The following is a 23,886-nucleotide window of genomic DNA, read 5'->3' on the forward strand; positions in this document are numbered from 1 at the left end:
TTTGAGTAAACCTTTTTAAGTTGCATTTAAAATGCTCCTAACAGTTTTGTTCACTTATCCGGGGGTGGGGGGATAGCATCAAATGGCAAATGTAGTTCAAAAGAAATGGTGTGTTATCTAATTTTTGAGGTCCTTAATTATTACTTTGCATTCCAAATGATACAGGAGGCTAGAGAAAGAAATAGCAATTGAGTTGTTAGGTAATTTCCAGCTTAGACATTCCTGCTGGATTTTCTTTGCTTTGTTGGTCAGGAGTAGTCTTATTTTAGTAAGTTTTTGGTAACTGACAACTAAGACTGCATGTACAGCAGAGAAAAACCCTTGCAAATATACAGCAAATAACCTGTTAAGCTACAGGCTATGAGTAACGGCATCAGGAGTTCCCAACGTGGCACCTGTGGAGTCATGGTACCCGCAGGGACCTCCAATGGCACCCACAAAGCTTTGTACTCCCTGCCCCTTTCAAAAACATTTTTCTAATAAAAACCATGGAAAATATTAGGGCAGGCTTCTTTCTCTCCCTTTCTTGTTCTTTCTCTCCCCTCTACCCCTTTGCCTTCCTGCTTCTTCCCACTCCTAGCCTCTAGTCTTGTTTTTTCTCTTCCCCCCGCCCCACCTGTTTAGCTCACTTTTGATTAGCCAGGCCCCCATGGCTGCCATTGTGTTTTCTAGCCACATTCTCAGTGGGAGCCATTTTGTGGTGGTGTCCACAGCAGTTTCAGAAATTCCCAAACGTACAAACAGGTCCAAAAAGGTTGGGGACCCCTGAACTATGAGTTCCATCACACCTGAACATTTGCCCTTGTATTATTCCCCTCTGTATACTTAGTGTTTCATTCATCTTCACACCTCTCCTCGGAAACACTGTTTCCCCACCCCCACCCTGCAGATCTCATTTGTACCGCTCCTTACAATCTATTGGTTGTTCACAGGGACACCTCACCCTGGTACTCCCCCTCCCTTTCATCAACAATGCCACCCGCCCTCAGAACATCGGATTGAGTAAAATGGGATAAAAATACAGAGGGTCGAGCGCATTGCTGGAAAAACCATTCCTTTCCCACACTTGGAAACCTTGCAAAAGGGTGGGGGGGAAGAGGCGAGATCAGGGCAGGACATGGACGGTGTCATCTGAGTCCTTCGTATGCAACACACCGTGACAGCGGTCTATAACTCTGGTGTGATGGAGCTCTTAACAGAAAGAAAGAAACTGCTCATTAGAGGAAGTGATTTCTGGTGGTACAGTTGTCTTCTGCAGTAGTCAGAGCAAGCTTACTGTTACTACAAAATGTAGCCTGTAGTCACACAGAGGTAGTAGTTTTCCCCAATTATTACCACACAGCTCACAAATTACTTTTGGAAAGCAAATCTCCCACTATTGTCTTTCTTGTTCCAATATCTAAAGCTTAGTTTAATGGTTTAAAGCAGGGGTGGGCAACTTGCAACCCTCCAGATGTTTTGGCCTAAATCTCCCATCATCTCTTACCATTGGTTAAGTTGGTAAAGGCTTATGGGAGTTGTAGGCCAAAACATCTGGAGAGGCACAAATTGCCTGCCCCTGGTTTGAAAGAACCCAACTGCGTTCAAGCTGTGGCTTGCATCCCTATTAGACACAGATTTAAAATATGCAGGGTGGATTGCCAAATAGGGAAATAATTGTTTGAAACCTAAACTATTAATACCAGGGGTTGGCAACAAGAAGGGCACCTGCCAAGACCCCCTAGTATGCCTGGGAGTCTGCTTTTTCCTTACCGAGATTAAACTCAATGGATTAAGTGATCACTCCATTGACGGAAACAGAGATGGGAAAAAGAGTGTCTTGCCAAAAAATGCTTGAGGAGCGGGGGAAGCCCATGCTCCCCCCACTGGACCTTTTGCGCAACAGGGTCCTTGGCAGTGAGTAGCCTTCCAAGAATTGAGAGAAGGTGGTGCTTGGGATACTTTTTTCAAAATGCCAACTGTGCCGGTTGGTATTAGCCTTTTCTTGGTTAAGACTTTGTTTCATATATGTACTCTAGAAATAAGAAAACTGGTTTCAAATTGCTGTGTATTCTGATATATTAATAATATTTAAATACTCTTCTGCCCTGAAGGAGTAGTATCTATATATTATAGTCCCTGGTATTGTAAACTGCAAATTTTACAAATATTCTGCTTATTTGATCGAACACACTTAAACTACTGGAACAGGGCCTTGCCCCATAGAAAAAGAGAACAGTTAAGGATTAGGTCAACTGTAAAAGCATGCTCCTAACTTTCCCTAGTGGTGAAATTCCCTAAGGAATGCTTGCCTGATCCATTTGGGAAAAGGGGGGACGACAAAGTGTTATGGGCAAAGAAATGTAAAATCCCTCCTCCCTTCAACTCGAACAGAGCAAAAGAGTTCACTCTACTCTAGCAGATCATTGATTAGTATCAGACTAGTTTTTTTTTATGCATGCACCTTCTTTAGACTTTAGAACAATTCTGTTCCCTTGGGCTATGCTACAAATTATCCCAAGTTCTCTATTCCACCTCTCCCCCTAGCAGCAATGTTTATAATTCAACCACCACAATTACATTTCTTCCACTACCCTTTAACCTAGTTTGGCAACAGCAAACAATGTGCAAACCTTCTTTGTCCTTTGCTACATAGCAACAGATCTATATGCCAGTCTCTGGCTCACAAATTCTCTCCCCAACAGTGTGCACTAAAACAAGGGATTCTTGATAAATATGTTCCCATTAAAGGTTGTATGTGCATTGTGGCTGGCTTGAGGCTCACTACCCTGACCTGTTCTGTGTTACAGTGTGTATGTCCACACTTTATGTGAGCCAGCCTGCATTATTATTGGCCTATCCTGTGGAATTTTAAATTGTTTTTAGGATGTTTTAATCATGTATACTATGTTTTTAATAAGTTTTTATGTGTTTTATATTCGCTGTTGTTCCCCGCCTCGATCCAAGTGGAGAGGCGTGTAAGAAATAAATTATTATTATTATTATTATTATTATTATTATTATTATTATTATTCTCAGTGATCAAGCTGACTGCAACATACATATAGCGTTTGATGGGAACATGTTTACCAATTGACCTTGTTTTAGTGTACATGAGGATTTGCAAGCCAAGGCTGGCTGGCGTGCAAGTCTGTGTCTACATTGCTAAATTAATGCACCCGATGGCATGTTTCAGCAAGAAGCTGAGATGTCAGAAAAAGGAAGTCCATGGGGCAGGGTCTCTGTTGTATGATTGATTATACATAAGCCACTCTGGGAACCTTATTGGTGGTATAAAATAATTGTGGATGGCTCATTGATCTAGGATAGCCTTCCATTAATGGAAAGGCCCCTGCCCCATCTGCAGAGGGTTGAGGAGTCTCATGGCAGCCATCCTCAACCTGGTGCTCTCCAGATGTGTTGGACCACAACTTCCTTCAGCCATCACAGTAATATGGAACAACATAGGTGTTGCCAAGGGGCTGCAGGAGAAAGCTAGAATTTCCCCCTTCTATTCATAGAAGCCTCTGCTGGTTCAAGGAGTTTTCCATGAACAGAAGAACACAAGAGGGGAAAACCCTACCAAACTTGTTTTCTTCCACCCTTGTATCTGCGCAGTATTGTCCAGCAGAGCTCTTCTGAGTGAGGAGGGAGTAGGTCAAGTGGAACCCTCAGTTCCCCACTGTTGTTCTTGCGAAGTCCTTTGTGGATGAAATCATTCACATCTGCTCTTAGACTCCATGTTGAATCTATTGCAAATGCTGGGCGTTTCTTTAGTGCCACCTGATCCTTTTATTTAGATGACTTTTAGTTGTGGCAGCCTAAGGCTGAAGACAGATTACTAAAAGTGTGGCCTGCCACCTGTATAATTGAGGCTTGCCCATCATGGCTGCTAAAATTTACCAGAGGGAACGATTGATTGCAGCGAGGAAGTGGTGGATACTTACTTGGAGCAAGGGACAGTCCTTGCAACCTTGAAGGAGGGAGTGGGTGTGACTGCTCTTTAAGAAATCTCCCTGCTTTGTCACGCTATTAGCCTGTGCTGTGTCCAATCCCCCCTTTGGAAGTAAGGTACTTGAGCAGGTTGTGTCTGGTAAGCTCCAGGTATTGCTGAATGATTATCATCAGACCCATTTCAATCTGGTTTCTAACCTGGTTTTAGGACTGATATATACTGCCTTAGCTTCCAATAAACTCTGCCAAAGACAGGAATGCATCCTTTGCTGGTTCTCCTGGAACTTCTGTACTATTGACCATATTTTAGCCTTCCCCTATGTTATTGAACTTATATAAAACTATTGAGTGAGATTGTGACGAAGTCCAAGCTCTATCTCTTTAAGACTACTTATGTCTGCCAAAGTGGGCAAAACCTGGAATGCCCAGCTTTGCCTGAATCCACAAGGAGCATCTAGTAGGGAGGAAGAGGTTTATGTTTTCTCAGGTGTACCTTCTCAGGTTTACGCCTTCTAAGGGTGCGATCCTATGCATGTTTAGATAGGGAGAAAAAAGCCCTGAATTGTCGAAACATGCATAGGATTTTTGTAAACTGCCCAGAGAGCTTCAGGTATTGGGCAGTGTAAACATGCAATATATATATATATATATATATATATGATTGTGCCCTAAAGCTGCTTCCATTGGCTAAGCATTGTCAGCTGTGTGCCTACATGTTGGGATCTAACAAGCCCCAGGATCCTATCTGATTGGATGCTTGCTTTCTCCATGTCAATCATCATCCCAACAAGAGCACGTCATAAAAAAGGAGTAAGTTAATTTTTCCTTTATCTTCATTTGCCTTGAGGAACTCTATCTGCTCCCTCCAGTGACACATCCCGTGCACCTTGGCATATATAAGGATGCTGTGTTTTTATGCAAGTTACTGAGGCTAAGGAATGGTGTCTCTGAGGGGTTTTGTCTGTATGTGTGCACATATGCAATTTTCTTATTTCTTCCACTCACTTATCCAGAATCCATTAATAAATATCTTTAATTAGAAGCCTGGAGTTGACTGAATAAGCTTTACAGTTTCACCCATGTGCTGGCTTCTGTGCATGTGTGTCTTTACCACACACAGTGGCAGAATGGTGAGATTTTTTTCCAAATGAATCCTCTAAAATCCAAGTGAGCTTGTGGAAAATCACCAAAATAATTACATAAAAAGAGAATGGAGAAATCAAGTTGCAAGTGAATTTATTTTGGGGTAACAGCAAGCTCCCCCTATTGGATAGTTTAGGGTACTGAAAAAGAAAAGGAATGGTGGTCAGAATCTCTCGGTTCCAAAGTCACCTGCAGGTGGGATCATCACATAGATCATTCAAGAATCTGGAGTAAAGTGTTGCCAACATTGAGATGACAACCAACTCTACTTCTCATCTGATTGAAGCAGGGCAGTGGTTGTTCTGGAATCAGTAATTGGCTGAATGGGGTTAATAAACAAACTCAGGTAGCTGGGTAAATGGTTAATGTTCAATTCTGGATGGGATTGCGCTCTCCAGTAAAAGTCAGAATTGTAGTTTACAAGGTTCTTCTAGAACCAGCTATTCTTATGAAAGCTTGAATAGTTTCAATAGCACAAAGTACCATCAACCAACTTCAGGTGATACACCGTGGGGATCCCTTCTGAAAAGAGATGATCTGGCCACAGTTATTCATGCTTTGGCATTATCCAGCCTTGACTACAGTGATGTACTAAATAGGTCTGTCCTTTAAAAGTGATTGGAAATGTCAGCTGGTTAAAAATAGTGGCTGGAATCAAGGTTGTTGACTTGAGCCTATAGTAATAACCATATCTCAGCAATACTGGAAGCAGGGCCGGCGCTACCATAGAGGCCACTCAGGCGGCCGCCTAGAGCGTCAAGCTAAGAGGGGCGCCGGGCACAGTGCAGCACTCATGCGTGTTGGCTGTGAGCTGGCCCGGCCCAAGGATTCAGCTGGGCCTGGGCGGGCAAGATGGCGCCCCACGCCCGCCCAGCCGAAGCAAAGCCAGGGCCGCTGGGGTGGGGGTGGGGTGGCTCCACGTTTGGACTTCTGGAACGTGCCTGGAAAAGAGAGAGAGAGAGAGAATGTATGGCTGAATGGGGTGCATGGGTCTTTGAGTGAATGCATGTGTTCATGCATGTGTTTGTTTGGAGTGAGTGATCCTGAGTGTGTGTATGCGCGTGTGTGAGTTGGGGGGGATGATTTGGAGATGATATTCCTATTAAATAAAGCATTTTAGACCCATAGACATTCCTTTCCAATTTGTTTGCTATATTTGGCATGATGTAGTTCTTGCACTTTAAAATAAATTTAGCAGTTTCAAGTTTTGTGCTTATTTTTTCCAGGAAACATATGTTCTTAAAAATCAAAGTTGGCATATTTTTGGGTGGTGGTGGTGAAAGTAGTTCACCTTGCCTAGGGAGCAAAATAGTCTGACACTGGCCCTGACTGGAAGAGCTTCATTGCTCTGGCTGTTTTCCCCCCCAGCACAATCCAACGTGCTGGTTCTTATCCTTTCAAGCCCAAAGCAGACCGTCTTCTGCACACTTCTGCCCATTGAGATAACCTCAGCCTTTCATCAGGTTATTCCATTTTCAGAGGAAATGGCGGTGGTTATGGGAGAGGATCGTTTCTGTAGTGGTAACTTTTGAATTCCTGCCTACGAAAGTTAACAGTGCTGTTGCTTGTTGTTATTCAGATGTCAGGCTAAGCTTGTTTTATTTTCCAAAACATAAGTTGGTGATTTTTTTTTATGTCTCAGTATAATTTTGTCAACTGTGGCCAACAGTTTTTTCTTGTTTTAGGCTCCAGTCATCATCACACTTACTAAGGAGTAAGTGTGTTTGAACTCAGTGGGATTAAATTCTGGAAAAAAAATTTTTTAGAGTTACACTAAAAGTCTCGTTATATTGTACAATTATTTGTTTTTTGTATAATATTGTTTAAATATGGTTTTGTTGTACATGCTACCTAGAAGAGTTTTATAAATGGATAGGCAGGTTATAGGCTTCTGAAATTAATTAATCAATAAATAATAAAGCAAAAGCATGGTACATTTAGAACTATTTGCAAGGCATTTCCATCTCTTGCTTTAACTTGAAAAGTAAAATAAAGCAAACACATTTTGAAGACCAATCAAATAGGCAAGATTTGTTTAGGAAGAATTAGTGATTTTGATTAATTGCATAAGTTTGTATCTAACTAGCAGCTAACCAGCAGAAACTAACTAGTTATTACGCACTCCCCATTCAGGTGTACGGTAGAGAAAAATCAATGCCAGATACGGAAAAACAACAGTCCCATCTATAACCCTATCAGTATAGTTCAGCCTCCTGCCACTAGACGCCGCTACTCCTCTGTTCTCGCAGCTAACGAGCGAACGCAGCTACATTTCTAAAACTCTATCATAGAGGTAACAGACCAAACCATCTGAGATAGAAAGGAGGGTGGAACTACAGGAGAAGGGTGCATTAAGATTTACATTCACTTTATTCTGCCTGTATACCAGTCAAGATCATACAGAAAAGAAGAGAATTGCGTGCAGCATATTTCAGAGGCTCTGGGTAAACTGAGCTGGTTTCCAGCGGTTAAATCGTCTCGTCTCCCCCACCCTCCTTCCGTGTATCAAGTGGGACGGCTCCGGCACGGCGGTTTGACTTACGACGGCGGGAAGCAGCAGCTTGGAAACCTGCGCGCTTTCTCCTTTCCCTCCCTCCCTCCAGCAGACGGAATTTTTCGGCCCTACAGGGATTAGGGTGACGCGGGCGAGTGGTGAGTCGCTAGATTAGCGGGGAAGAGCTGGACGGAGGAGCCAGGCATGGGCGCGCTGGCCCTGGGCGGGGGGAGGGGGACCGTGGAGCTCGTGGCGGGGCTGGCCTGGTGACGGGGCGAGAGGGCTGTAGAACGCTGTTCGTGGCTTGGCAACCGTTGCTGAGTGCGAGGGTTGTCAAGGAGACGCCTGGGAGGGTGGGGCTTGTGTGTGATTGGCTCTTTTCGTTCTCCTTGCGGGGAGCGAGTGATGTCACAGGGGGACTTATTTTCTGTTTTGACGGTTGGTTGGTTAGATAACGTTTTGGGGTTCAGCGATGACACCCAAATATAGTTCTCTATGCCTTAAACAACAGCGTCAGCTAAGGAACAGCAATTTGTGCACTGATTGACTGACAGTGCTTTCCACTGACAAGTCTAGGGATGTTCTGAAAGCATGTGATATACTCCAAAGCCATGCAGGACATTGCCTGGCAAGTACTTGAATGAGAAACTCTCTATGACCATTTTCAGAGGTGTGGGTTAGTCTGTTGCAGCAAAATAACAAAAAAAAATCTTGGGAAACCTTGAAGATTTTGTTCTGCAATAAGCTTTTGAGGACACTGTCGAATTTGTCAGATGCCTGAAGTGTCCAGGAATTTGTTAGTCGTTATTTTAGGGACCTCAGGTATGCTGCTCCTTAGATGAAGGTGTTCCATAGAAGAAGGTGTTACTCTGCTTTAAGATACATGGATCTTAAAAAAGAGGGATTGTATCCCTTTAAGGTAATGGTCTTCTTTTACCTATTTCAGTAGTAAGAAGATGCCAAAGAGAAAAGCAAGAAGAGATTCCAGAGAGAAGCTAGGAGTAAGTGGCACCTTTCTCTTTCAAGACACACACAAGGCATTTACCAGTTGTATTAAATGCAGAGCCTTAAGTTGATCCGTATTCTTGAGTTCTATGGAGTTTTATATAACTAATTATAAATTTTTTAGTCTATATTTTTGTGATGTATTTTTTGAGATATATAGTCTAGGGCCCAGAGGATTGCTCCTTACAAAATGTTTTGTCCTAGTTCTTCAGGCCCTTTTTTCATGCTCACAGTTGTAGCCCCCTGCTAATGTCATCAGAAATGAAGTTCTAGATGTCTCATCAATGAGTAGGTGTTCATCCCCATGCCAGCCCTGATCCACTACAAAAACTTTTTGCCACACTGAATGCACAAAGAGCATTTTCTAGATAGAGCACCCTTTGCAGACAGACCCTTGTCAACCAGATGCTCATCTTCAATGCCTGCCTACACACCTGTGTAGCCATGAACACACTCTTAAGTATTTATGTGTTGTCTTTATTTGTTTTCTGCAGGGTTTTTTTTTTTTGAGTAGTAGTATTTTATTAAACTCTTTCTCGTTCTAGTATTCCTGTTTTGTTCAAATTTATGTCTTTAATAAATCTAATTTTTAAGCTGGTATGACAGAGGTTCTATTTTACTGCCCCACCCCCACCTCCAGCGTCATCAAGCCAAGTTGCACCTTCATAGTAAATTGCCTTCCTCAGAGGAGCCAGATGTGTCAAGTATTTTGAAAGTTCCTGGAACTGGGCAAACAGAGGAGCCTGATGATTTGTTTGGTAGGTGGTCACATTTTCCGTCTTTTAGTTTGATAGTATGTAGTGGATGTTAGGGTTGTCAATTGATAAGAGAAATCTTAGTTTATTAATCATATGAACTTTGATTTAGAGTGCAATCCTATGCATATCTGTGCAAAAGTAGGACCCATTAAGTTCAATGGACCTTAATCCCAGGCAGAATTGTAGCTAAATATTTTATTTCTAATAGTTACATGAATTGTCTCTAATCATCAGCTCTTAAGAAAGTTGCAGAGTGCTGCTCCTCTTTCCGAAAGAATGAGAGAAATATAATAGGGTTTATTGGTTGCAGTCCAAAAATAGTAAAGCTTAATAAGATATTGTGTGCACAACTGGCTAACCACTGTTCTGAGACGCCCTGTATCATGGTGGAAGTGTGGTTATTTAATAAATCTGTAATAGGGAATGGGACCATCTGATATCTGAAATACCAAGCTATTTAAATTGGATCTTTATATATACGGTATTCAGTACAATATTTAGAAATGTTCTGAATTAAATTAAAGCCAAATATTAGGCTTTGCTCCTTTTATTCCTTGATATGTCTGTTCTTTCACCTGCCCTTTTCAAGTGTTAGAAGAATAACAAGAGCAAGGGGGAGAAGGAGCAGCATCTCCTGTTGGTAGTGTTGAGGATTGATCCCGGAGGTTGTTTAAATGGGTAATGACGACTGGAATTCAGCCCACTGAGGGAGGGAGGAACACTGAAGACATTTTGCCGAAGAGGCCTGTAAAACCTGGAGCCGGCACTGAATGGCATTCTTGCCAGTCTTTCTTCTTTGCAAAGAGATATGCCTCCTCCAGCTGAATCCTCTGTTTCATCGAGATAAATTATGCCTCAAATCTTGTGAACCACTTCAGGGCTGAGGATCCTGAGACGTTAAAGCAGTTTAGGATTATTAAGGTCTGGCAGCCGAGAAATCCAGACTTCCCCTGTTGCTAGATTTTTCTGTCTCCTAGCCATGAGAAAGAAACAAGAGGAATACCACAAACAAAATGGTACAATCCATTACTACTAAATTTTTCTACTTTATCTAGATCATCCTTTACATAGTACTGCTGTGTCTGCTTATGAGGAGGAGGAGGAGGAAATGGACAAAGATCAATGTTCAGAACCTGATGGATCAACCAGTAATTCAGCTGATTCAGAGCCAGCAAAAAAAATCACAGTTAAAAGGTATCTCAGAAATGAGGTTGATGACATGTTTGTCTTTCTAGTACCCATTAGGTTCCATTCTCCATTCACTCATAAAACCTGCATTCACTTTCACACCTGTTAACCAGCCTTATAATATGCTAGCCATATTAACCTAAGATATCCATTAACCACTGTATAGAACTCCATTTTAATCCTCATGAACTTCTTCATGCAAATGAGAGTCACATATCAAATATGCCCAGTGTTTAGAATGTGTTTATTGCTAAAAACTTAGAGCGAAGAGTATAGATGAGTGAGCATTGGCTTAAACGCTCTTTTATTTTCTATGCACATCTCTGAATTTCAAAATATATTTTATTTGATGTATCTGTTGATGGAATAGTATCAAAACTAATATTAGAGAATGATTGTAGAAATTACAGGATGATTAATTACAACCAATCCTTCATATAGCCAAAGGGTATACATAATGGATTAATTTTGTTAAGCTTTTTGTACTCTCCCGAAATCATCAAATCTTAATCTTGGGGTCTTGCAGTACCTTATTTATTTATTTATTGCATTTCTATACCGCCCAATAGCCAGAGCTCTCTGGGCGATTCACAAAAATTAAAACCATTCAAAGTATAAAAGGAAAGGCAAGGAACCTCTCGTGCAAGCACTGAGTCATTACTGATTCTTGGAGGGACGCCAGCTTTCGCTGACGTTTTCTTGGCAGGCCTTATAGCGGGGTGGTTTGCTGTTGCCTTCCCCAGCCATTATTACCTTTCCCCCAGCTAACTGGGTACTCATTTTACCAACCTCAGGAGGATGGAAGGCTGAGTCGACCCGAGCCGGCTGCCTGAAACCAGCTTCCGCTGGGATCGAACTCAGGCCGTGGGGAGAGTTTCAGCTGCAGAAACTGTTGCTTTTACCGCTCTGCGCCAAACCATAATATAAAATACAACATAAAAGCTCAACCAGATAAAAACAGCAGCAATGCAAAATTACATATTTAAAACACCAAGTTAAAATTTATTTATAGACTGTTAAAATGCTGGGAGAATAAAAAAGTCTTCACCTGGCATCTAAAAGCATATAATGTAGGTGCCAAGCGAACCTCCTTAGGGAGCTCATTCCACAGCTGGGATGCCACAGCAGAGAAGGCCCTCCTCCTGGTAGCCACCTGCCTCACTTCCTTTGGCAGGGGCTCACGGAGAAGGACCCCTGAGGATGACCTTAGGGTCCAGGCAGGTACATATTGGAGGAGGCGTTCCTTCAGATAGCCTGGCCCCAAGCCGATTAGGGCTTTAAATGTTAATGCCAGCACTTTGAATCAGGTCCGGACCTGGACTGGCAGCCAATGAAGCTGGAAAAGGACTGGCATGATGTCTCATCAGCCAGTCCCTGTTAGTAACCATGCTGCCCTGTTTTGTACCAGTTGAAGTTTCCAGACCGTTTTCAAAGGCAGCCTCACATATAACGCATTGCAGTAATCCAAACGAGAGGTTATCAGAGCATGGATAACTGTAGCTAAGCTATCTCTGTCCAGATAAGGGCGTAGTTGGTATAGCAGCCTAAGCTGATAAAAGGTGCTCTTTGCCACTGAGTTCACCTGTGCCTCAAGTGACAGTTCTGGATCCAAGATCACCCCCAGACTACAGACCCAATCCTTTAGGGAGAGTGCAACCCCGTCCAGGACAGGACAAACATCACCTCGCCAGACAGATGAACCACCCGCTAACAGTACCTCTGTCTTGTTTGGATTGAGTCAGTTTGTTAGCCCTCATCCAGTCCATTACCGTGCCCAGGCACTGGTTCAGAACAGCCACTGCCTCACCTGGGTTTGATGAAAAGGAAAGGTAGAGCTGGGTATCATCTGCATATTGATGACACCTTCCAGAGGTCCAAACTGTTTCTGTGCGGTATCTGCTCCTTTAACTCTTAACTATTATGTAGAAGCAGCCCACATAGCACATTCATCCTGTTTTAGTGTAATCAGAAATAAGTCCCGTTGATTTCAAAGAGGCTTGCTGCCAGGTAAGTTGAATATAAGATTGCAGCCTCAGTCTTTCAAACATGCACAACACTCTCATTCACATTTTCTTTTTCTTGCCATGCATGTGTGCACAGTTGATCATTACAATACTAGACTGATGAATTTTTCATTTCTTACTGAATGGTTTCCTGGTAATGGCACACAAATCCTTTGTGACAACAGTGAAACTCCTTTGCAGGTTGAGTACTGGGAAGAGTAATGAGTTGATGATATCTTAAATGTTTAAAATTGCTTTCCAATATACGTTGCATTATTTATCATTTTTCTAGCAAAAATCATCCTACCCGGAAATCAAGGGTGGGAATAGAAGATTCTGAAGAGGAGCCTGTGAAAGAAAATATGGTACTTCTATTATTTTAAAATATATGTTTCCCTTTTTATTAGGTGGGGAGGGGTGTCCAACAATAAATTTAAGAGAAGTTTTGGAAATATGCACCAAAATATGTTAACTGCAACTGTTGTATATTATAACTCATCAGTATTTATATGACTTCAGACTCCCAAGCAAAACCAATTATCTATTCTAGTTGAAATTTTCATGCCAGCCAATATCCACAAGGATTGTTGGTATTACTATATCCTCACATGATATGTCCCTTAAAGTCATGGCTTGGTCTTAGAAATTATAAGATCTGGAAATGTATTAAAGACATTATAACTTCCCTTGTAGAGCTGATCCTCTTTAACACATTCACCCCAATCTAGCGACTGTGATTCTTGCCAAATCTTCTTTTGAGTGCTTAAAAGTCTAGTAGTTGGGGAGCAGACACACGAGCAATAGAATAATAAATGTGTAACTACATGTGTACAGTCTGTGTACAGATTTTGTGCAGTAGTCACTGTATATGTGTATATAGCCTTTTGTTATTTCTACAGTTCATGGACTGGAGAGATTGTCTGTTTTCAGGTTTCTCAGCAATCAATCCTATGAGTGTTAGAAGTTTCTTTTAATGATTGCTGAAATTCTTGGGGTTCTAATTAGCATTTTAAATTTGCTACTGCATAACTCTAATTGTGAAGAACAAAGGAGGGTGGGTAGAATAGAGCCAGTGTGGTGAGAACCAGTGTGGTATAGTGGCTAAAATGTTAGACTGGGAGTCGGGAGATCCGGGTTTTAGTCCCCACTCAGCCATGGAAACCCACTGGATGACTTTGGGCCAGTCACAGACTGTCAGCCCAACCTACCTCACAGGGTTGTTGTTGTGAGGATAAAATGGAGAGGAAGATGTTATACATCAAAATATTAAATGTTTTGATGTAGAATTTTATATATAATTTGCCATGTATTTAGTATTGTATATTCCCCAGTTCCCTTGATAAAGACTCATGTTGAAACACAATGGGAACAACCAGTACAGTTGTCTCTTGTTTGTTTTTGGTTTACAGCTTTACAGCTGTTTTTCTGATCCCCACTGCTATTGTTGTATATTATGTACAGTTATATAAGTGCTGTTTCTATAACTTATAAAGATGTTCTTATAGTGGGAAAATGTAGATTGTGTTAGTGTATGTAAATTAAAAGGCTTGTATTGCATTCCCTTTCTCTTTAATCTGAGAATAATCACTTGACTATTTCCATTTAGAGATCAACAGAAGTTACACCCAGTGCAGAAGAGTGTAAACTGCCATCTGCACTGTCATTAAGGAACAGCTCTCCAGAAAGCAGAATATCGGATAGATTCACAGATTTTGTGACGAATTTGAGTGCTTCTAAGGTTACAAGCGATCAATATGTCCCATATGTATGACACAGCTATGATTGTCTTTGTCCTGAGAATTAAGCAATCGGGCACATATCTTTTTTGTTTTTGAAAAAAAATATTCAAAAAGCACTCATAGACAGATGAGGGGATGAGAACAGATAAAGACACTCTAGTTTAGTTGGTTTCAAGATGTATTCACTGTGGTGCGTTCACTGGTGCAACTGGATCTGTGCAAGTTAGTGAGTGCTGTTGCAGATAATGTCCTCTGGCACAATATTCCTTGTATTTCCTATACATGTTAGCAGAAGACCAGCTTTAAATAGTGCAGGTTTAGACAAACTTTGTAACTCTCCTCCTGACTAATGTGACTAAAATTTCAATTTCTAGGCATTTAAGTGTGTCTGCCTTTTGTCCTTACAGATGTCTAGGAGAGCTAAATCCTATAAGAAGAAGAAGGCGTCTTCACCAGAGATAGAGACAGATTATGCAGGTAAGGAAGAGATCATGTGTTTTCTTCTCCAAAGGTCTTCAGTGAACGTTTTCTAGAGCTTAACTAATGTATGTGGCCTACTACTCATAATGTTGCTTGCAACTGTATGAAGCTACAAGAGCACCTTTTATCAGCTTAGGTTGATATACCAACTACGCCCTTATCTGGACAGAGATAGCCTAGCTACAGTTATCCATGCTCTGATAACCTCTCGTTTGGATTACTGCAATGCGTTATATGCGGGGCTGCCTTTGAAAACGGTCTGGAAGCTTCAGCTGGTACAAAACAGGGCAGCCCACTGTGGAGGAACCTGAAAGGGCAGGTTCCCTTGGTTCACTAAGTGGCGGTCAAAGACTCTCAAGACACAATTTCTCTCATCTTGGAAAAGTTTTATTATGAGCAGCCTGCAGTGCTGCAAGGTGGCAAACCCTAGAGGATCTGAAGGACTGCCTACTAGTTGTAGGCAACGCTAAGATACTTATAGGGTAACATCCTCAGAAGCAACAACAGAACTTCCTCATATAATAAACCAATCATAATACAGTTTTGCAATACAATAACCAATGATAAACAAGGCATTTATGCATGTGCAGAGTGCAGATAATTCTAAGACTAGAAAAACAATACATAGATTGGTATTGCAATCTTGGGACATCTGTTCCTTTGTGGTTACTACTCTTCCTGTCCTCACTGGGAGGTTTACACTCTGACTAATGTGTCAACACTTCTTGTTGGTTGAGCAAGTGTTGCTCAATATATTTTTAGCTACAGTTTGGATCAAATTGCTATAGAACTTAATTTCTAATAGAAAGGGCTTACATCAAAACAGGGTGGGCACAGACAAAACAGCCCATTCACACATTTCCTTGACACCGTCTGCTAACAGGGACTGGCCGGCGAGATCATATCATGCCAGTCCTACAACTTCATTGGCTCCCAGTCCAGGTCTGGGCCTGACTCAAAGTGCTAGTATTAACATTTAAAGCCCTAAATGGTTTGGGGCCAGGTTATTTGAAGGAACGCCTCTTCCCATATGTGCCTGCCCGGACCTTAAGATCATCCACAGGGGTCCTTCTCTGCGAGCCCCTGCCAAAGGAAGTGAGGCAGGTGGCTACTAGGAGGAGGGCTTTCTCTGCTGTGGAATGAACTCCCCAGAGAGTTTTGGCGTCTGGCCGCCTACACTGTACTCTTTTCGTCGCCAGCTGAAGACCTTTTTATTCTCTCAGTATTTAAACACTTAATTTTAACTTAAATTTAAATTTTACTGTTCTAACTCTGTATTTTAATCTTATATCAATTTTGCTGTGTGGTTTTATCATGCTTGCACTTTTTATACTGTATTTTGTATTTGTGTTTTTAACCTGTTGGTTGTTTTATTATGGTTTTAATTTTTGTGAACCGCCCAGAGAGCTTCGGCTATTGGGCGGTATAAAAATGTAATAAATAAATAAATAAAATAAATACCCTGTTTCCCCGAAAATAAGACAGTGTCTTATATTAATTTTTGCTCCCAAAGATGCGCTAGGTCTTATTTTCAGGGGATGTCTTATTTTTCCATGAAGAAGAATACGGTACACATTTATTGTTGAACAAAAAAAAAGGTCTTATTTTCGGGGGGATGCCTTATATTACAGCAAGAGGCAAAACTGGAAGTAGGTCTTATTTTTGGGGATGTCTTACTTTCGGGGAAACAGGGTAAGAGGTAGCATTACATGATGACAATATTTTTTCAGCTTTACGGCAAGTTAAAATGTTGTCATATATGCCATTTATATCTTTGAAAGGTACCTTCTGTTTGTAGCTGGGAGTAATTTTAAGACATTTTGAGAGCTGGGATGGTACTTCTAATACCAAAGTCTGCTTCAACAACTCTTATTTAGATTCTTGTGATGATCCACATTTGGTAAAGGTTTGGGATCCCAAAGGGCTGAAAAAAGTTGCCAGCCATGTCACACAACTGGATGTTATTCTGGATGAATTTGAGAAAATAACAACAAAATACAAGTAAGCTGAGCATTGTATTAACCTAAGATGTGATTCAGTATTTGTTTTGTTTTTTAAATCTCTGTTATTGACTGAGTTGCAGCTATGTTCTAAAACATTTACTACATGAGCACAAGAAAAGAATTTTACGGTCTTATTATCTTTTTTGAGGAATATTAAATGGCATGTGATGTGTTATTCAAAGCCAGCAGGTGCAAGAAGCAGAACACCAAAGACTCAAATTATTTTACCTTGGTGTTAGTTAGATAACAAGATAATACTGTGCTTGTCTAAATATTATCTTCCAACCCCCAAATTTAAACCTGACTGGGCATGAAAACAGAACTAAGAAAATTACATCTTCTTAAATAGTTGTGTGCTAATAGGGTTATAGTAGGAATGCAACTGATGAGCAACAATAATAATACATACTTTAAAATAATAGTTGAGTAAAATCCACTTTTCAGATTTAGGCATTACAACAATTGATACATTTTTCAATAGAAATAATTTAGATTGTTAGATAGGTTTGTTTAATGTACTGATGTGTATGTATTCTTCCTCTTCCAGACAAGGAGTGAAACTGAAGATATGTAGGAAAGCTATTGATAACTTTTATATTGGGTTCAGAGATCAACTCACCAAGAATGTAAGTACAGTCCTCTTCATCATCATATATAATAATTGCACCCCCAGTTTTCTGAATTCCGCTCCTTATGTAGCTATCCATACACAGAATAGAGGTATTGATAGACTTGAGGAAACGCCTGAAGTTTGCAGAAATAGTAAAAAAAAAACACCTAAAAAACACCTCAATTGAAGGTAAAACTGCTCGGGGCGCATTGATTAAAGTTGGTATATAAATCTTTTCAATAAATGAAACTTTGATTCTTTTAGATTCTTTAAAATTTACTCCTTCCCTGTAAAAGGGAAAGAACTATGAAAACTTAGCAACTTTCCACAAATTATGTATGTAATGTAAGCTGATGCATCACCCTACTTACCTGTGTGAATCACAGTAATGGAATGAAGAGCCTGGATGGTGTCCTCAGGACCTTGACAGAAAATATGAATTCTACCAATCCCAGCCTTTACAGTGACATTTAAAAACTATTCTTACTCTTCAGTCAGTTATGTTATTGAATCAACAATTATACTATATGACTAAATGTACATCTTTTAATTAGATTACAGATGCTGAGGAATTAAAAAATATAAAACTGAAAAATGCAAAGGTAAACAATTCTATGTATCTTCTCAAAATGAATGGATTCTCTCCCACTCTAGAGGATAGAACGTATATAAATTGGATTATAACATTTCATTGCAAAATCAGTCCTCCTCAAATATGTCTTGCATTGAGTAGCAGTTATTTTGGAGAGTGATTTTGGCTCCAAGACAGCACACTAAATAGCATACTGTCTTGGGGCCCAAATTCTTTCTCTCTCTCTCTCTCCCTCTCCCCCACTCGGGTTCCTTTGGAGTGGGAGGAATTTTGGGATCAGAGACAGTGCACTAAAGAACATGTTATGAGGCTAATTTCAGTAGCTGAATTGTTCTCAGCCAATACATCTAACCACTCCATCACTAGACAGTACAAATGCCTATGCTGCCCTTTTGCTGCAATCTGATTGCAGCAGAAGGGCAGGTAAATGGGTGTAGGATTGCAGCATTAATTATTTTTGCATTCAAAATATTTTCTGTTTCCTTATATGACTTCAAGCTTTGATAATATTTTATCTTTTTAAAATACTTTAAAAAATATTCTAAAATACATAGTATAAATTATGTCCTTTTTATTCTTTAGAGTGCAGCAACTTCTCTATTATTAAGGAGTACAACTCATAAGATAACCAATTAACTTTTCATTTTTATTTTAAAACTACACTTTACTGGCATTACAGATGGTCAAAGCAACAAATAAGAAAAGACAGCGCTTGATAGAAGTTAAAGAAGAACTAATTAGGTATGTTTTTATTGGTTAAAGTGACAATAAGTTTTAAGTTTATTTAAATTTCGGTTGAATCAGAAGAGTTCCTGTATTACTCAAGTCTAAAGGGCCTTCTCATGCCAATCCCTATAGTATACTCATATGTTTATGATTGATTGTGATCAGTAATTGCATCATGGCATTTAGTCCAGACTTCCTTAAGCTCAGCACCACCCACCTTGCAGGCATTTTGGCCTAAAGTCATGACTCAAATACAGACCATGGGCCACAAGACTGACTTTAAATCGACTTCCAGGACCATTTCAAGCTTAACAACAGCCATGCCTATGGTACAGCTGATGGCTATGGCAGCAAACTTGTGCCCCATGCTGAATTACATCGCAAGTACCACTCTAAGAATTGTAAATTCAAAATTATGCATTTGACAGAGGTTTCCTCAGAACCAAATACTCAGATTGAGCACTCTGCCCTGTTAATTTGGCACCAACTGCCCCATTCACAGATGTGGATCTGGTCCTCATGTTGTTGTGGAATACCAGTTGAGGAGGTGGTATTTCTGCAACTATCTGCTATGATCCTGATAATCTCCTAAAAGGAATTTGCCTTTATTAGAACAGAGGCTTAAAAAAACCCCGGAGCCTGTACTTGAGAGGTTCTGTTGTGACTTCAAAAACTGCCGTCTGTCTCAAACACATAGTGTAGGAGGCAAAACTTCTGAGGCCCCAATCATTCAGTCTTATTCAGAGGGAGACACTGTTTTAGACAGTTTCACCAGACTCGTTCTCTGCACTGTACTATGAAGACATAGCACCTATGCCTTGCAGCCCAACTGGGAAATTGCTGTACCCCTCACAGAGTATTTGTGCTGGCCTTTCTTCCCTTGATGGGAGGAGGTTGCTGGGGAAGCCCTTCTTCCATATCTCATGGAATTCCATATCCTATCTGCCCCCCAGATAACTTTATGCCTTTACAGGTAGGCAGGCTTTAGAGGGCTCCTGATCTTTCAGTAAGCCCAACACACACGAAACATGAACAGCAGTGACCATTGCTCAGCCCCTTGGCAATTGAGCTGTGGGGTGCCACAGTGTACCATCTCTTCCTCAATGTTGTTTAACATCTATATGAAGCTGCTGGGAGTGGTCATTAGGGGATTTGGAGCTAAATGCCATCAATATGCTGATGACACACAGCTCTGTCTCCCTGTGACAACTGAATCGTGAGGCTGTGCAGCCTGGACCAGTGCCTAGACTCAGCAATGGGCTGGATGAGGGCCAATAAACTGAAACTGAATCCCGGCAAGACAGAAGCCCAGTAGGTAAGTGGTTCCCGAGTCTGGGAGATAGACTCCTGGTCTGTTCTGGATGGGGTTGCACTCCCTCTGAAAGATCAGGTTCATAGTTTGGGGTTACTCTTAGATCCATCTGTCAACGAAAGCTCTAGTGGCCACGACGGCTTGGAGTGCCTTTTACTAGCTTCAGCTGGTTCGCCAGCTACAGCCACTCCTGGAAAGGAATAGCGTGGCCATTATGGTTCAGACATTCATAACCTCAAGATTGGATTACTGCTGCAATGCGCTGCATGTGGGGCTGCCCTTAAAGCTGTTCTGGAAGTTGAAGCTAGTGCAGAATGCCACAGCTCGGCTGTTGTCCGGAGCTGCCTCTTTCCAACATGCTGAGGGAACTACACTGGCTGTCTATTTGCTACTGGGTCAGGTTTAAGGTTCTTGTAGTAGCGTACAAAGCCCTAAACAACTTGGGACCAGGATACCTGAGAAAGCGCCTTCTCCCCTATTAACCTGCCCGGTCACTGACATCATCTGAGGGCATGCTCCTGGTGGTTCCACATAGACCAATCTCTGATTGGAGCCTTCAGCATGGTGCCCCCCCTTATAGAATTTCCTGCCTCTGGAGGTCAGGCAGGTGCCAACTCGGTATTCTTTCCGGTGCCTCTTGAAAACGTTCCAGGAAGCCTTCCCTTAATGACCAGCCGCAGTTTATTTTGCACTTTGTTTCTTTTAAAAATATACTTTTATTGTGTACTGATTCTGTTTTCATTCTACTTTATCTGTTCACTGCTCTGAAATTTTGAATGGGGAGCGGTATATAAATATTGTAAATAAAAATAGTAACACCAGTGCTATGCTTCTCAGTATGAAGAGTGAGAGATTGGAGAGGGATTCCTCACCCTGCCAGAGATGAAGGAAATCTTGTTTCGCAAGCCCAGCGGACAGCCCACAGAATGTTTCAGCTGCCACTGCAGAGATCTCTCTACAGTATCACCCAGAAAATTGAAAGAAAATGCCTCAGCCAGTTTTCCTTAGCTGTTTCCTTCCTTCATCAGGAGGTGACTGGCAGAGTTTGATTCCTACCAAGATCAGGAAAATAGTCCACTCTTGCTCCACTATTTTCCTGGTGGAGCAAGAGTAGGAACCTCAGCACACATCTCTTCAGAATGCCCATGAAGGGAACAAACAGCTCAGACAATTGCGCCCCCCCCCCCGCAGTAGGAGGCAAAAATACCTAAACCCCCTTTTGTGAGGTGGATTAAGGCTACATTTGACCACAGCTCACACTCAAGCTCTCCGTCAGGATCCTACTCTTGCTCCAACAAGGAAATGGTACTTGAGCTTTGTTCACCTATTGGGTCTACTTTCCTGTAGTCCAAGCTCTCCCTCAGCTTCCTTTTCTGAATACCCCTTTGTACAGGAGAAAAATCCAGACCTTTCCTGCCCTTCCCTCTAGTGTTCTGCACATTTCTATTTTTTATTATTTACTACAATAGCCAAAACTTTTCATACGGTTCACAGAAATTAATACCATAAAACAAGCCATAGTGGCTTATGATCTGTGTGAACTGGGTCACTAAGTTAAACAGTTCAAACTAACTTGCAAAAAAGAGAATTTATCAAGGCATAATGCTCACACTCACAAATGTTTTGCAGAACCGAGCCACAGCTGAAGAAACTGGAAAGAGAATATGCTGAACTAAAAGGAAAAATATCCTCTGTCAGGAATGCAGTTCAATTAGTGACAGATTTAAAGGATCTTCAACAAAAACATGTTAATGAAAGAAAGGAAAGTTCACAAAAAATAGTAGTAAGTACATGTTTAATATTTTGATACTTTGCAGTGTTTCACTAGTCTTAATGTTGTGCCTGTTTATGCAGTATTATTTATTTATTTATTTAATTAATTACATTTATATACCGCCCCACAGCCGAAGCAGTAGAAACAAAATTACATTTAAGCTTAGCTAGCTAATACTTTGTTTCAGCAGTGTCTAGAAAAATCAACATGGGGAACCTTAGCTCAGCCCTCTCTCTTGCAGTATCCCCAAACACATATGGTTGGGCATTTCCAGGGGAATGGAGAACTCAGATGTACTGCCACCAGAGGTACAGGTGATATATGTAAGAACATAAGAACAGCCATGCTGGATCAGACCCCGGGTCCATCTAGTCCAGCACTCTGTTCACACAGTGGCCAACCAGCTGTTTACCAGGGATCAACAAAGCAGGACATGGTGCAACAATACTCTCCCATCCATGTTCCCCAGCAACTGGTGCACACAGGCTTACTGCCTCGGATAATGAACACCTGAGAATACCTAAAATGCTGATCATCTCTTTAGTCCAAGACAGTTGGAGTGAATATATGGGTGACCACCTCTACAAGATAGTGTTCCGTTATATATTACTACTGAAATTTATTTTCTCTTCTCCCAGGAATTTAACAGGACATAGAGTTTTTAACTAACCCAAGAATAGTTGTTTTAAATGGATATTGGTTTTTTAATACTTTTGGTGGTTTTAAATTTTGTATATCTGTTTTGAATGTTCATTGTTTTTAACATTTGTAAACTGCCCAGAGAGCTTCAGCTATGGGGCAGTATATAAACGTTATAAATAAATAAATATGCTACTTTTTCACGTAAGCGGGCTCTCAGAGAGACCTCTGCTGTTTGTCCTACTTCTACAACTGCTCATTTGTAATCCACATGGGTGATATGAGTTACTATACCTATGCATTCCATATTTTTTTTACAACAACCACACCCTGAGCTAGATTTAATGGCAAAAACAAGTGGCATATTATGGGCCATTTTTCAAGTTATATTAGGCTTCTCTGTGAATTGAAAGTTCTTCTGGCATCTCATCTTTGTGTGAGTAAAATAATAGTGCTCACAGACTGCTGCTCCAGTAATTTCTGTGATCTCCATTCTATAAATTTGGATTCTCTAAAGAAATTGACATGTTTAATGCAGAAGTTCCCTTAAGTAACACTGGTGAGTGGAACAATTACAGTACAAGGAGGCAGACCTGGTGAGGAAATTAGTTCACAAAGGGTTTAAATCAGTACTTTAGAATAAAATTGTCCTTTCCCTTTTTTTCTGCAGTATGGTGTTTCCAGCCTTCCTGCACTCCTAGTGGAATCACGAAGAATTTTAGGAGCAGAAGGTCACTTCAGAAATATCAATACAAAATTACAACAATCTCTGGATCTTCAAAAGGAGAACTAGACATACAAATTATATATTACACTGCCATACTTCAGATATATTGATATCTGGTAGTAATTGAAGCAGTAAACCTGAGTATTATTTTTTTCATAAAGACTTACTTCTGTTAAGATATTAAATGGCATAACTAAGTAATTTTAGTCTTACTCTACTAAATTGGCATAAAGACCAATGAACACTTTGCAAATATCACAGATTTCAAGGTAAGCAGGAAGTAATGAGCGTAGAGCATAACACTGAGTCTGAGAATATATCCATGTAGTAACTTTTGTGCATGGGAAAATGGGGCCTTAATAGCTTGGCCCACTAAACAGACTTCCCTGCTCTTTCTGTGATGAAATGGAGATATGGCGAGAGAACCCCCCCCCCACCAGGAAGGAGTAATCATTTCTGAACTCTATAGTAGTAAGTGTTCATTTTAGTACATCACGATTACTCCCACCACACATGTTGGGAGGGTTTAGCTGGCTTGTCAACCACTCTGCACATAATTACCTGCAGCAGCAATAAATCTTCCTTTTCGTCAATAGACCATTCCAGCTCATAAAATAAATTACATACATTAGACAACATTCAATTAGCTTTAGAAAGACAGGTTATAGTAGATCTAATGGAAATAGCCAGGTTCAAAAACTTGGCCTACCCTCAGCAGCACGGTTTGCCATGACATGCAAATCTGGCCAGTGTCGCTTGT

The 23,886-nt window shown here is 40.9% G+C and overlaps 1 protein-coding gene across 1 annotated transcript; it reads left to right on the top strand.

Annotated features, from left to right (window-relative positions):
• Positions 1-7,665: 7,665 nt before the first annotated feature.
• Positions 7,666-23,273, top strand: CENPU (centromere protein U). The gene is made up of 13 exons (XM_063135249.1): positions 7,666-7,712; positions 8,517-8,571; positions 9,216-9,333; positions 10,389-10,527; positions 12,817-12,889; positions 14,131-14,262; positions 14,671-14,740; positions 16,621-16,744; positions 17,294-17,372; positions 17,911-17,958; positions 18,628-18,689; positions 21,616-21,769; positions 23,070-23,273. The coding sequence occupies exons 2-13, from the start codon at positions 8,527-8,529 to the stop codon at positions 23,190-23,192; spliced, it is 1,167 nt and encodes a 388-aa protein (XP_062991319.1). The 5' UTR covers positions 7,666-7,712; positions 8,517-8,526; the 3' UTR covers positions 23,193-23,273.
• Positions 23,274-23,886: the final 613 nt, after the last annotated feature.

The sequence above is a fragment of the Elgaria multicarinata genome, chromosome 10, assembly GCF_023053635.1.
Source record: "Elgaria multicarinata webbii isolate HBS135686 ecotype San Diego chromosome 10, rElgMul1.1.pri, whole genome shotgun sequence".
NCBI lineage: Eukaryota > Metazoa > Chordata > Lepidosauria > Squamata > Anguidae > Elgaria > Elgaria multicarinata.

Bases quoted from the DNA above. Each gene is read 5' to 3' on its own strand.
- CENPU (XM_063135249.1), top strand. From the start codon at position 8,527: ATGCCAAAGAGAAAAGCAAGAAGAGATTCCAGAGAGAAGCTAGGA. The intron at 16,745-17,293 runs GTAAGCTGAGCA...TTCCTCTTCCAG, and splicing joins AAAATAACAACAAAATACAA to ACAAGGAGTGAAACTGAAGA. The intron at 18,690-21,615 runs GTATGTTTTTAT...AATGTTTTGCAG, and splicing joins GTTAAAGAAGAACTAATTAG to AACCGAGCCACAGCTGAAGA.